The sequence below is a fragment of the Eumetopias jubatus genome, unplaced genomic scaffold (genome assembly GCF_037043125.1).
Source record: "Eumetopias jubatus isolate StellerSeaLion01/CBP00866 unplaced genomic scaffold, mEumJub1_p1.0 scaffold_1, whole genome shotgun sequence".
In the NCBI taxonomy this organism is placed as follows: Eukaryota; Metazoa; Chordata; class Mammalia; order Carnivora; family Otariidae; genus Eumetopias; species Eumetopias jubatus.
In genome coordinates, this window is record NW_028274807.1 from 214,556,501 (window position 1) to 214,569,417 (window position 12,917).

General features: G+C 46.2%; 2 protein-coding genes across 6 annotated transcripts in view; one reads left to right on the forward strand and one right to left on the reverse strand.

Moving 5' to 3' along the window:
- The window catches only part of SAFB (scaffold attachment factor B), a 36,100-nt gene extending 26,673 nt beyond the window's left edge, over positions 1-9,427 (reverse strand). For both annotated transcript variants that reach the window (XM_028126206.2, XM_028126205.2), the window contains exons 1-2: positions 9,115-9,427; positions 6,078-6,162 (exon numbers count right to left, since the gene is read on the reverse strand). In XM_028126206.2, the coding sequence (XP_027982007.1) occupies positions 6,078-6,162; positions 9,115-9,303 (274 nt within the window). In that variant the 5' untranslated portion in view covers positions 9,304-9,427. The remainder of the gene's footprint in view (positions 1-6,077; positions 6,163-9,114) is intronic.
- A 284-nt stretch (positions 9,428-9,711) lies between these two features.
- The window catches only part of SAFB2 (scaffold attachment factor B2), a 33,025-nt gene continuing 29,819 nt past the window's right edge, over positions 9,712-12,917 (forward strand). For 3 of the 4 annotated variants that reach the window (XM_088017865.1, XM_028126207.2, XM_028126208.2), the window contains exons 1-2: positions 9,713-9,970; positions 11,142-11,229. In XM_088017865.1, coding sequence (XP_087873991.1) covers positions 9,785-9,970; positions 11,142-11,229 — 274 coding nt within the window. In that variant the 5' untranslated portion in view covers positions 9,713-9,784. Of the gene's footprint in view, positions 9,971-11,141; positions 11,230-12,917 lie in introns of all 4 variants that reach the window. The other variant, XM_088017867.1, reaches the window with a different exon arrangement.

Genomic DNA, 12,917 nt, shown 5'->3' on the forward strand with positions numbered 1-12,917 from the left:
TCCTGGGATCAAATAAATAAATAAAATCTTAAAAAATACATATTTTTTAAGTAGGCTCCACACCCAACGTGGGGCTTGCACTCACAACCCTGAGATGAAGAGTTGCTCGCTCTAACGACTGAGCCAGCCAGGCAACCCCAATGCCACCTTTAAGATGAACAAATCTTCAAACTTCCCAGTGTTTGGTATCCTACTATTAAAATTAGAGGAACTCTACATCACTGATTTTTCACAATTTTGGTTATTCTTACACACTTTCTTTTTAGATAAGCTTGGGGCTAATCAACAACTTTCTAATACGAGACCATCACATCTACGAAAGAAAACTTTCTCAAAATTAGTCATGTCACAGGTCTTAAATATTTCCTTTTATTTTGCCATTTAAGAACACTAAAACATAGATTTTTTTATATCTTGCTTAACTCTTTGACTCACAAGTATCACTTCCACCTGCAAAATCCAAGAGAATCAATTAATAAACAATTTTAACTAGCTAGCAAATTTAGTTGGTGCACTGCTATTAGCCAGAGCTTTATTTTTTTCAGATTTCGGAAGCTGTCACTGGCTAATTTGATTGTTTCACCAGGATTTAATTTCATGAGGCATATTCAGTCCAAAAGACCTTACAAACCCAGCACTTGCCTACAAGGTACCACTCTCCACAAAAAAGAACAAGGGTGCCTAGAAGAAATGGCTGATTCCCAAGGTGCGGCAGGAAAGTACAAGAGACTGGAATACTCTATTCTGTCAGAAAGTAAGGAAGTGCTCAAAGAGTGATATGGATATGTCAAAAAGATACACAAGTCAGCTTGAAGGGCTCTCACTGGAACAATCTGAACATCAAAATAATCATCACAAAGGTTTATAACTTACTGAACAAAGTAAGAACCTCTAAGTTCACACTGATAAATAAGGAAGAAGGGCAAGCCATCCCTTATGGCAGAAAACCAACTAATAAACGTAGATAGTATAAATTTAGAAAATCACCAGTGGATGGGGTGCCTGGGTGGCTCAGTTGGTTAAGCGACTGCCTTTGGCTCAAGGTCATGATCCTGGAGTCCCGGGATCTTGTCCGGCATTGGGCTCCCTGCTCGACAGGGAGTCAGCTTCTCCCTCTGACCCTCCCCCCGTCTCTCTCTCTCTCTCTCTCTCAAATAAATAAATAAAATCTAAAAAAGAAAAAGAAAATCACCAGTGGATAAGAATCAGTGGGTGCTAAAACTAGTGGAGGATGAACAAGATATTTACAGAAGTCTCAAGGTATCTTCCCCACAGATACAATTACAAAGGGTAAGATAGTAACTTTCCAATGGAGAAACCTGACCAACAGCACTTTAAGTTAGTTACTCAAATGCACAGCATGTGCCTCCAGAGAATATGCTGAGGAAGAGAATATGGAGGATGAGTAGTTTCTGGTTCTGCTGACAAAAGTACATAATTTGAACTCAATGAGAGGAAAAAAAAATGAATGAATAAACAAATAAACCCCAATTCAAAAAAACCTTCAAAGCCTTCAAAACAAATGGTCTGTACGCTTCAAAAATGGTAATACAGGAACACAGTAAGTCTTAGAAACTGCCCCAGATAAAAGGAAACCAGAGAGACACGACAACTGAATGCAATGCATGACCCTGGATTATTTTTCCTTTTGAGTTATAAAAAACCTAATATTTAAAGATGTCAGCTTTGGCAACTGTATCCATGTTAATGTCTTGATTTTGACAACTAGGGCTCTTTAATACCCTTGCTGTCAGGCAATACCATAGTATGCGGGGCAAAGGGGCCCATGCCAACCATTCGTTCTGAAGTAGTTCGGAAATGAAAAAAAACACACATACACACATAAGGAGGTGGGGGGAGGATAAAGAAATTTAGTAAAATGATAACATCTGAGGAGGCTGAAGGACACATGAACTTTTCTGATTCTTGCATCTTTTCCCTAATATTAACCTGTGTCAAAACAGACACACAGCCCAGCAGCACAGGATCAGAGGAGAGCTAGAAAGCAAACATAAACTTCGCTTTTCCAGTTAAGTTTACTTTTCTGATAATTACTTCAAAAGATTCTGCTTAAGAGATTACTGGTATGAAACTACTCTGGAGAAGTGCTGAGATTGCCTGACATACACTCCAGGATTGTGACTAAAATAGTGAGTATGATTTCAAAGCATTTTCAGTTTCTTCAAATTGGGTCAGAAGAACGAACCTTATTTTCATTAAACTCTTGCTAATATGTAAAAGGTTGTCGAAAATAATTCAATAGAACATAGATACTTGCCGTACCAAATATCAAAATATACTGTAAAGCTCAGGAATAGAACAAATTATGCCAAGCAAAGAACCAGACACAAAAGAATTTGTATTGAATGGTTTCATTTTACACGAAGTTCTATGACAAACAAAAATAATCCATCATAAAGAAATCACAACAAACTTTTTTTGGGGGGGGTGTTAGGGGGCTTAAGGGAGTGTGACCGGGGAAGGGCACAAAGAATCAGTCAGAAATGGTCCATACTTTGATCCCTACCTACCTCACACCATACGCAAAAGTAAATTACAAATGAATTAAACAACCAAATTAAAAAAACAAAACCATAAATATTACTCTACAAAGTAGAACGTAGAATATTTTTTATAATTTTTTTTTTTGGATTTTATTTATTCATCTGAGACGCAGAGAGAGGAGAGAGCCTGAGCAGGGAGAGAAGCAGAGGGAGAAGGAGAAGCAGGCTCCTTGATGAGCCAGGAGCCCGATGTGGGGCTTGATCCCACGATCCTGGGATCATGACCTGAGCTGAAGGCAGACACTTAACCATCTGAGCCACCCAGGTGCCCCATACTTTTTATAATTTTAAAGCAAAGGAGGACATTTTATTTTTTTACCTTTTTAAAATAACACTTCAAAAAAAGATTATCTATTTAGAGAAAGAGTGTGCAAATGTGCAGGAGCGGAGGGGAGGGGCAGAGGGGGAGGGAGAGAATCTCAAGCCAACTCTGCACTGAGTCTGACGCGGAACTCCATCTCACAATCACCCACAAGATCATAACAGGAGCTGAAATTAAGAGGCGGATGCTTAACCGACTGAGCCACCCAGGCACCCCAAGGAGAGCCTTTTAAAACACAACATAAACTCTAGAAACCATATAGAATAGGTTGACAGCGCGGCCTGTATTAAAGATTAAAACTTGAAGGACCAAAACATCACAAAGAAGTTGAATGACAAACTAGGAAAAAACAACTGCAACATTTTAGAGAGCAAGCCCTCAGAAGTCATCAGTAAGACAAACTCAGCAGAAAAGTGGGCAAAGGGCATTAATGGCAGTTCAGAAAATACAGATGGCCAATTACCAGAAGCAGTTTAACCTGTAAAGAGATGTAAATTAAAATTTTACCAGTGGAAAAATGCAGATAAATGTAATACTTTTCTCCTACATAAGAAACAACATGTAACAAGATAAATAATCCTCAACGTTCAGTGAGAATTTAAACAGGCACCCCTCTCCCTGTTGTTGGTGGAGATATTAGCAGTACAGCTGGCTGGAAGAACTACTTGTCAGTAGCTATTTCAAAATAAAATGCACATATCCTTGAGCCCATAATTCTACTTCTAATTAAGTTATCACAAAATAGGGCACCTGGGTGGCTCAGTCAGTTGAGCGTCTGCTTTGGACTCAGGTCATGATCCAAGGTCCTAGGGATCAAGTCCCGCATAAGGCTCCCTGCTCAGCTAGGAGTCTGCTTTTCCCTGTGCCTCTGCCCCCCTCCCCCCAACTGCTTGTGCTCTCTTGCTCACTCTCTCTCAAATATTAAAAAAAAGTTATCAAAAAATGTGTTTCTTTACACAGAGACATTTCTGGTTCGTGGCAGCACTGAAAACTGGAAATGCCAAGTCAAAACTGGAAAAAATCTCAACAGTTTAATAACAAAGGAGACTGATGAACCAAACTGTGGTACATTGATAAGAAACGTTACAATAAGCTCTTTAAAAAAAGGAGACCTTTTTATACTTGCAGGCACTATGGAAATACGTCCTTAACGTGGTAAGTGAAAGAAACAATCTAAAAAATATTTTGTAAACTAAGACCTTTTCCTTAAAAAAAAAAATATATATGTGCATAGTTTTGTTTTTTTGTTTTTTTTTTTTTTTTTGACAGAGGGAGAGACAGCAAGGGAGGGAACACAAGCAGGTGGAGTGGGAGAGAAACAGGCTTCCTGAGGAGCAGGGAGCCGGATGCAGGGCTTGATCTCCAGACCCTGGGATCATGACCTGAGCCGAAGGTAGACGCTTAACCGACTGTCACCCAGGTGCCCCTTTATATATTTATTTCTAAAAAACCACATATGCACATAAAAGTCTGGGAAAGTATGCCCAACCTTCTAATAATGGGTTACCTCCTTACTAGAAAAAAGAAGCTTCTACATTTGTGTTTAAAAAACAAAAACACTTAAAACAAGTACTTTTTTTTATCAAAAAGAAAACACAAAAAGAGGTCCAACAGGCTCTATTTTCCACCAGTATGACTGTCTTTCTGTGATTTTCCAGTACTCTTTACCGTGGCAAAGACATTTACTTGGGCAAAGCCAAAAATGCACAATGTACTATGGACCACAGAAGTGACTTCATTCCAAAGTGAGGTCACCTGATTGCTGTTGTCCAAGAGCTTACACCGCACAGTGTGGCTGACATTGGTCCCTGCTTCTTAGACATTTCAAACCCAATTCTTCACCACTGGCCAGGTAATACGAATATTTCATTTTGTTTGGGGGCCTGAGCAACAAAGCCACCAATTACCAAGAGAACTTTTAGAACAGTTCAAATGCCCAGTTTTAGCTGATTCTTTCTTAAAACAGTAATTGAGGGCGCCTGGGTGGCGCAGTTGGTTGAGCAACTGCCTTCGGCTCAGGTCATGATCCCGGAGTCCTGGGATCGAGTCCCGCATCGGGCTCCCTGCTCAGCGGGGAGTCTGCTTCTCCCTCTAACCCTCTTCCCTCTCGTGCTCTTTCTCATTTTCTCTCTCTCAAATAAATAAATCAAATAAAAAAAAAAACAGTAGTTGAATGTTACTGAATGAAATTACTGAATAAATATTAAAGAAGAAAGACAAGGAAGATAGAGCCCCTCCCTTCAATAATCTCATTAACATGGGGCAGAGTGACATTAACATTAAAGCTAGGTCTAAGGGGTACCGCCTGGGTGGCCCAGTCGGTTAAGCATCTGCCTTTGGCTCAGGTCATAATGGACCCTGGGATTGAGTCCCACACTGGGCTCCTTGCTCAGCGGGGAACCTGCTTCTCCCTCTGTCTGCCACTCCCCCTGCTTGTGCACTTGCTGGCGCGTGCATATGCGGGCGCTCTGAAAAATAAAATCTTGATAAATAAATAAAGCAAGGTCTAAGGAACCAGGTCATCACTGTGCAGAGGGCTGAAGGTGGGAGGACTTGCTACTGGTGGGATCACAAGTCATCTGTTGATGAACAAGGACCTGAATGTAGACACATGGGGAGAGGGGTAGCCAAGAACATAAGCTTAGGCAAAAGAGGACCAAGAGAGGGAAGCACATGTTCGGGGCCTGACTAAAGCCCAGGATGTAGTAGAGGAAAGGCTGAAGGGGAGAAGAGGGAAACGGAGATTTGGGTCAGATGATAAAGATCGCTAATGCCACGTGGAATGAATGCATCATTTATGCACTAGGCAATTTTGAAAGCAATGTCTGTGAAAGTGACAACTGTTTTGGCCAGGTGGTATTTAAAAGAGAAATCAGAGAAATAGGAGACCCAAGCAGTCCTAAATACTCTCTATGTAAAGAAGGTTAAGAGTCTGGATAAACAAGGGCTGCTGAGAGGCCTAATGAACCAATATGTAAATATCCCTTCCATTCTGTCTGAATTCCCAAGTACCAGAAAAACAAAATACACTAGAAGAATCTTAAAGGAAATGCAAAGTTTCATTCCAGGCCCTTAGATGTACAGGGTAGTTCACAGACCCCAAACACAGCCAACTAAACAGGCTCATTGGCAAAGGAAAGAATTGTGAAGAAAGTTCTTAACATTAGTAGTGTTTATAAAATCCTTCCTACCTTTGCTGGATCTCTTTGATGTCTTCTTGTTTCCTTCGGAGGTAATTTCAATTTCATCAGGATTACCCCCCTCATCTTCAATTGCCTGAAGAGAAGGTTAAAAAAATAGTTTACCAAAAAAGGCAGCACGCAGACTCGACTTTCACAGAAACTTCAGGTTGCTGATCTGGAAAGGGCTTCCCCCCACCCATCTGTTGTCTTGCTCTACCTTGGAATAAAGACTCTGGAGTCAACTTATTTCTTAGTACTAATATCACCACAATCTAGTCCATCCTGGACTAGGGACCCAAGGGAACTCAAAAAGGAAAAAGCACACTCTTCCCTTTCCTATGACTTCACCCAGCAACGTGTTGTTTGACCCTCTGTGACTCCCTTTCCATGCCATGCCTACACTTGGCACTGTCTGGACAGAATACTTAACTAACACTCACTCGGCTGAGATCGTACCGTGTGTGGCATGAGACTGGACATGACCCATACTACCTCAGCAGATCACTCACATCTATGACTGACTTCAAAGGTCTTGCTCTTAACCAGTAGCAGACCTACCTGAAAGGGTACAGAATTATAATGATCTCTTGGCAAGCCCCACCTCCCACCCAAGAACTCATCATTCCTTTGAACAGCCCGCACCCACACTCAGCACAGCACATAGCACCAAGGAGGCCTGCAGCAAATGGTTACTAAGCATGTCATCAGTGTTATCCTTGGACACTGGGTTTCGCTTTTAGGTTTTACTGATAACCTCTTCTCTCTTTACTGTACTATCCTGTGAACACAAGTTCTGTTTAAACCCACTTCAGATAGCATGTTTTATTTGCAGACGGTTTCAGAAATTCAGATCTTCAGGAGTTTCTCAGCATCGAAGTCTGAATTTGCAATGGGGCTTAGGGACTCCACATCTGAACTGTACCAGGAACAAAGAAAATCTCTCTTCTCTCCGAAGCCAGGGTGAGGAGAAGGAATTGGGGAGTTCTGCTCTGGGATCAAGGAAAACACAACCAGAAAGTCCCTCCCATTCTTCCCGGCAAAAGAGGATTCTGGAATACTGCTAGAACAGAAAACTGCCCCAGACAGGAGGTGCATCATTTTGCCCCTCAGTATGTCTCCTCTGGGTGCAGTGTTTACAGGATCATCCCCAGGGACACTGTGGGCTATGAGTCATCCTTACAGAGCTCGGGATGCTACTCTTTGTGCTCCTTCCGCCTTTTCCTCATTTGCCCTTTCTGGAAAAATGGCAAAAAAAAAGGGGGGGGGGGACACTAAACTAGATGGTAGAAATAAAAAAATCAGTAATTCTAGACTCACTTGGATAAGGTAGCATATCAACATACAGACTGATGATATTTATGTCCTATGACCACACCCCTAAGAAAATGAAAACAGGGAGAAAAAATGAAGAATGGTTCTGAGAAAATAGTGATGGAGGATCCTTGAAGTCACATACCAGTTTCAGCCACCAATCTGACAGGAAGGTTCAATGCCATCCTATCAGCTTTGCAGTCTTGCAGACTGTGAGTAAAAAGGATAAAGGTCCCAATTTGGCTTTGCTGACTGGAGGCCCTGGTGGCAACCCTCAACCTTCCAGCATTTTTTCTAGAACGTCTTGGTTGATGAACTACCTGCCCCAACTTGAGTAAAAGAAGTTAGTATCCATAGTGAAACAAACACAAGTTCAAGTTAGAAAAGCCCAACTGACTCTGGACTAATCAACCCACCATTTTCGAGCCCCAGCTTCCTCATTCAGAAAATGGGAAACAATCCCTACTTCCCCTTAATAGCAATGCGTAATAATTGATGCCCTGGTCTTCAGTTGTTTGGGAGCCAGGAGGGTGCAAAGAGTCACAAATCACACCAGTTTGCAGGGGTTGCGGGTAACGATGCTGAGATTACACAGGAGAGGTCCCAAGACGAGAACAGGTCAACGGGAGAAAAACAAAAAAGCCAAAGAGAACGTGAAAAAAGGAAAGGACCCAAACGTTTAATTAACTGCTCATGCTTTTCACACCCATCCCTCAGAACCCCTCGAGGTAGGGACAAGAGTCCTGGTTTTGCAAATAAATGGTGGCACAGAGAAGAAAAATGGATTGTGACAACGATCGTATCTTCATGTACCAGGCGGCCTGCCAAGCCCGTTTCACGCAATCTCGTTTAATCCTAACACGAAAACACGGTCTTTCCTTCTCTTTACAGGATAAACAGGCCGAGAGAGCGTTAAACGTCTTCCGTGCCCAAGATCAGGCCTCTGAGACCCGGAAGAGGCCCAAGACCAGACACAGGGACGAGAGCCCCACTGTGCCTGCCTCCTGGCGAAGTCCTGAAGCTGTCTTCACCTTCTCCCCACCACCGTCTCGCGTTTCTGCTCGCTAGCGCAACAGTACTTCCTTTTCCGTGCTATTTCCCCGATCTAGAGCTGGCAAATTCACAAACCGCTTTTTCTTTTTAACCTCTGAACGTGCTCTTGGCACATTTGCCCAATAAACTAGACGCCTCTTCAAAGTGCGTCGACCCTAACGGGCCATGGAGCATCGGAATCTCCAGGGTGAGCCCCGCGGATAGCGCGGGCTCAGAAAATCGGCCGGCCTGGGCCCCAGTCCCTACACCTCGTCTCCACGGCCGTGTGACCTTGGCCGAGTCCCCCCACCTCACCCAGGAAATGAGGGCTTCCGGGTCTCCCGTCATTTTTGGAGCCTAGGGTGGGCCGCTAGGAGGAAGGCCCTCCGCGCAGTGGCTGGTGAGGAAAACGGGAGCCCTCGGCCAGGGTGCCCCGCCGCCGCAAGGCCGCGGCGCCTTCGCCGGCTCGCGCCCAGATAGATGTTCCTCCCTTCCCGGGCCGGCGCTGAGGTTCGCACCCGGGCCCAGCTGGGCTGGGAGCTCCCGCTAGGACCTGGGAAGAGTCGGGAAAAGCCCAGAGCTTCAGGCCAGAGACAGGCCCCACAAGGGACCGGGGGCGGACCCCGAGGTCAGGGGACCGCAGTCGCGGCCGCCAGGACCCCCTTCTCATCTCCTGCCCGTCCCCGCAGGGCCCCAGCTCCACCTTTTTGAGACGCTCCATCAAAACGCTCTTGTTGCCGCTCGAGTCCAGATTCCGTTTCCTCAGCTCCGCCCGCAGATCGATCACCCGCAGGTCGCTGAGCCGCCGCGTCCCAGTCTCCGACGAGGCAGAGCTCAAAGCCGCTGCGCCCGCCGCACCCGAATCGCCTAGTCCTGAGAGAGTCTCCGCCATTCCAGGGACCCTGGCTCCGCCGCCCACTTCACACAGAACCGGGCCGGTTTTATCTGGGCACCTAGCACAAAATGGCGCCGCCTGCGAGGGAACCGCTCCAGCCGCCCTGGCGCGCCTCCCTTCTGCGCAGGCGCACCCGGCGCGGAGCCGACGCTGCCGGTCGCGTGTGCACATGCGTGGTGAGAGCTCACAGGGATGTGCGCAGGCGCATTGCATCTCGCCAGCCTCCCGCCGCGAACGGCCGTGACACATGCGTGCTGCAATTACGGCGCCTGCGCGTTGTGGTGGGGAACGTGCGGTTGGTCGACGCGCGAGCGCGCGTGCTGTTAAGAAAGTTGGCATGTGCGGCACGCATGCGCTGCCGGAAAGCGGGGCGGGAGGAAGCGAGTGCGTTTTCCTCTTAGGCGGCGCCATTTTGTGCTCAGAGCCGCTACAGCCGCCGGGGGTGTGGGAAGTGGGTGGCGGGGACGCGAGACCTGGGATGGCGGAGACTCTGGCAGGGTCCGGCGAGTCGGGTTCTGGCACAGCCGCTGTCGGGTCGGGTACCTCGGAGGCCGGGACGCGACGGCTGAGCGACCTGCGGGTGATAGACTTGCGGGCGGAGCTGAAGAAGCGGAATCTGGACACGGGCGGCAACAAGAGCGTCTTGATGGAGCGGCTCAAAAAGGTGAGGCGGCTCGACGTCCCGGGGTGGAGCAGGAGGCCGGGGCACGCCCCCGCGCCGACCTGTCACCGCGATGCCCGGACGCGGGCGCCCCTCCACCATTCCCCCTTGTGACCGACCCCGGCCCGAGCTCGCGGGGACCAAGGGGCCCGGCTGTGTGACCTTGGCCGTCACCGCCCCTCTCTGTGCTTCGCCTTTGATCCTTCTTCCAGCTGGTCGCCTCAAGAGTGCTGAAAGCGCGTCCTTTTAGCCGCCGGGTGGCCGCCTGGACTTTTTTTCCGGGCTCCAGTTGGAGACTCGGTTCTGTGACCTTGGATAGGTGCCTTCTCCCTGCGCCTCAGTTTCCTCTCCTGGGGAACGGATGAGTGAAGAGTCTTGGCGGTCTTGCCGGAGAGGGGGTTGTGCTTGTTAATACTCCAGGACTTTTGCTCTTGTCGTGCCCTCTCCTCCACCGCCGTTCTTCCATGGCTTCTGGTTGGTGCCTCGTAGTTTTTCTCGCTCTACCTGAGATGTCTCCCCAACGTGCTTTCTAGAGTGTTGCTCCATCTCCTTGCTTTCCTGCACCGTTTTGTGTTTATGCCCCACCTGGCCGCACTCAACCCCACATTGAGTATGGAGGAGTAGCTGTCGCCCCAACCAGAGCAAGCTCCTTGCAGAGCTGGAGTTTACCATTGAGTGCCTAGTCCTGTGCCAGTCCGGAGGAAGGTGCTGAGCAACCCTACACACACACACACACACACACACCCCACCCCACCCCACCCCACCCCCAGTCTGTCTGGTGGGTTTTCTCCCCAGAAGTCAAGCGCGGCTTGTGGAACACCGCTCAGCCCTTTACAGATGGTGGACCTAGTGTAGCGTCTCTCTTACTGTTACTAAAGTGGAGGGTTGGGCAATTTCTAGTTTAAGGGCCATTTCGGAATGGGTCATTGACCTGCACCCTGGAGCCCCAGTTCGCACATCCCTTTGTTTTTTGTGCTTAGGGCCCAGAGAGAACCAAGTTGTGCTAGGTTCGTCCTGTGCCTTTTGGGCTGGCAGCCCAGATAGCAGAACCAGAGTTGTTGCTCTTTGCAAGGAAGTGTTTGATTTTGTTTGCTGGGAAGTTGTTACTTGACAAAGAACAATGTGTGCCCTGCAGGTCTCCACAGTGTTGTAAAGTTTCATCTCTTCTTAATAGGCGGTTAAGGAAGAAGGGCAGGATCCTGATGAAATTGGTGTTGCGTTGGAAGCCACAAGCAAGAGGACAACAAAGAGGTGTATTAAAGGTATCTGCTTGTACTTATTGCTGCTGGAGGCCTGAGCATGTAGAGAACTTACTTACAGATCAGGTTTTTTAACACCATTTCTGCCTTGTGGGCCCAGAGAATGTCTTTGGTCTTCATTGTTCCCATCTAACAAGTAGGCTCGGTTTTCACCACGTTACTAGTAGTTTTGTCAGGAGTGCTGGGAGGAGTAGAGAGATGTGCAAATGTTACGTAAATTAAAACTGAAACGTGTGTTAAAGACATTTTAGTTCTTGTCATTGGGATTCAAAAACAACCAGAGTAAGGCATGCTCTTAAAGCTGCTCTGAGCATCCAAATACACTACGTGACTTTCTTCCTGGGAAGTTGAAAAACGGGGTTTTAAACCAAAGAAAATGACACCAATCTGAGACAGAGTAGAACCCCCTATCTCTAAGGATACAAAACATCTTTGGGGGCACCTGGGTGGCTCAGTCGTTGAGCGTCTGCCTTCAGCTCAGGTCATGATCCCAGGGTCCTGGGATCGAGCCCCACATCGGGCGCCCTGCTCGGCGGGAGGCCTGCTTCCTTCTCTCCCACTCCCCCTGCTTCTGTTCCCTCTCTTGCTCTGTCTCTCTCTGTCAAATAAATAAATAAAATCGTTAAAAATAAATAAATAAATAAAAAAATAAAAAAAACCAGATCGTTGGAGTATTTTCATGCAGCCTATTTTTTTTAACCAGTGAGGTTTTGTTTTGTTCTGTTTTGTTTTTTTAAGATCTTATTTTGAAGTAATCTCTGCATCCAACGTGGGGCTCGAACTTACAACCCTAAGATCAAGAGTCATGCTCTACCAACTGAGCCAGCCAGGTGCCCCACAGTGAGATTTTTTTTTTTTTAATTGAGATATACTTCGCATCTATAGAATTCACCCATTTAACAGTGTACACTTCGTTACATTTTAGTATATTCACAAAGCTATGCAACTGTCAACACTATTTAATTCTGAAACATTTTCATCCTCACAAAAAGAAGCCCCCATGCCTATCAGCACTTGCTCCCCATTTCCCCCTCCTGCAGACTCTGGCAGTATGTAATTGACCGTTCTATTTCGTGTAAATAGGATGATGCAATATGTGGTCTTTTGTGCCTGCTTATTCTGTTGAGCATGTTTTCAAGGTTCATTCACTTTGTGACATAGATTAGTGCCTCATTTCTTTTTGTGGATGGTACTAGCTAATTTTAAAGCATTTAATTCCATAAAACTTTGAAACCTTGTTACCCTCCCTGGGTTTCATCCTCATTTTTATATGGGTGAGGACAATATAATTAGGACCTTCCCCGTGATGGGGATTATTTTCTTGAAAGGTGCCAACATAAAAATTGTCATGGCTGGACATACCCTGTTCATCTGAAGAAGAGTTAAGCTTAGGCCATGGAGGACATGCTTAGAAAGGGAAAAGAAACCAGCTTGTAGCCGTTTCAGTAACTCTAATTTACTTTTTATAAGGGCTTTCCTAGAAGGACTTTTGCATGACTCATCTGTTTAGAACTTTATGTGTGTTTTACTTATTTATTTTTTAGAATTTTATTTATTTGACAGAGAACGAGAGGAGGAACACAAGCAGGGGGAGTGGGAGAGGGAGAAGCAGGCTTCCCGCCGAGCAGGGAGGCTGACATGGAACTCAATTCCAGGACCCTGGGATCATGACCCGAGCTGAAGGCTGCCTA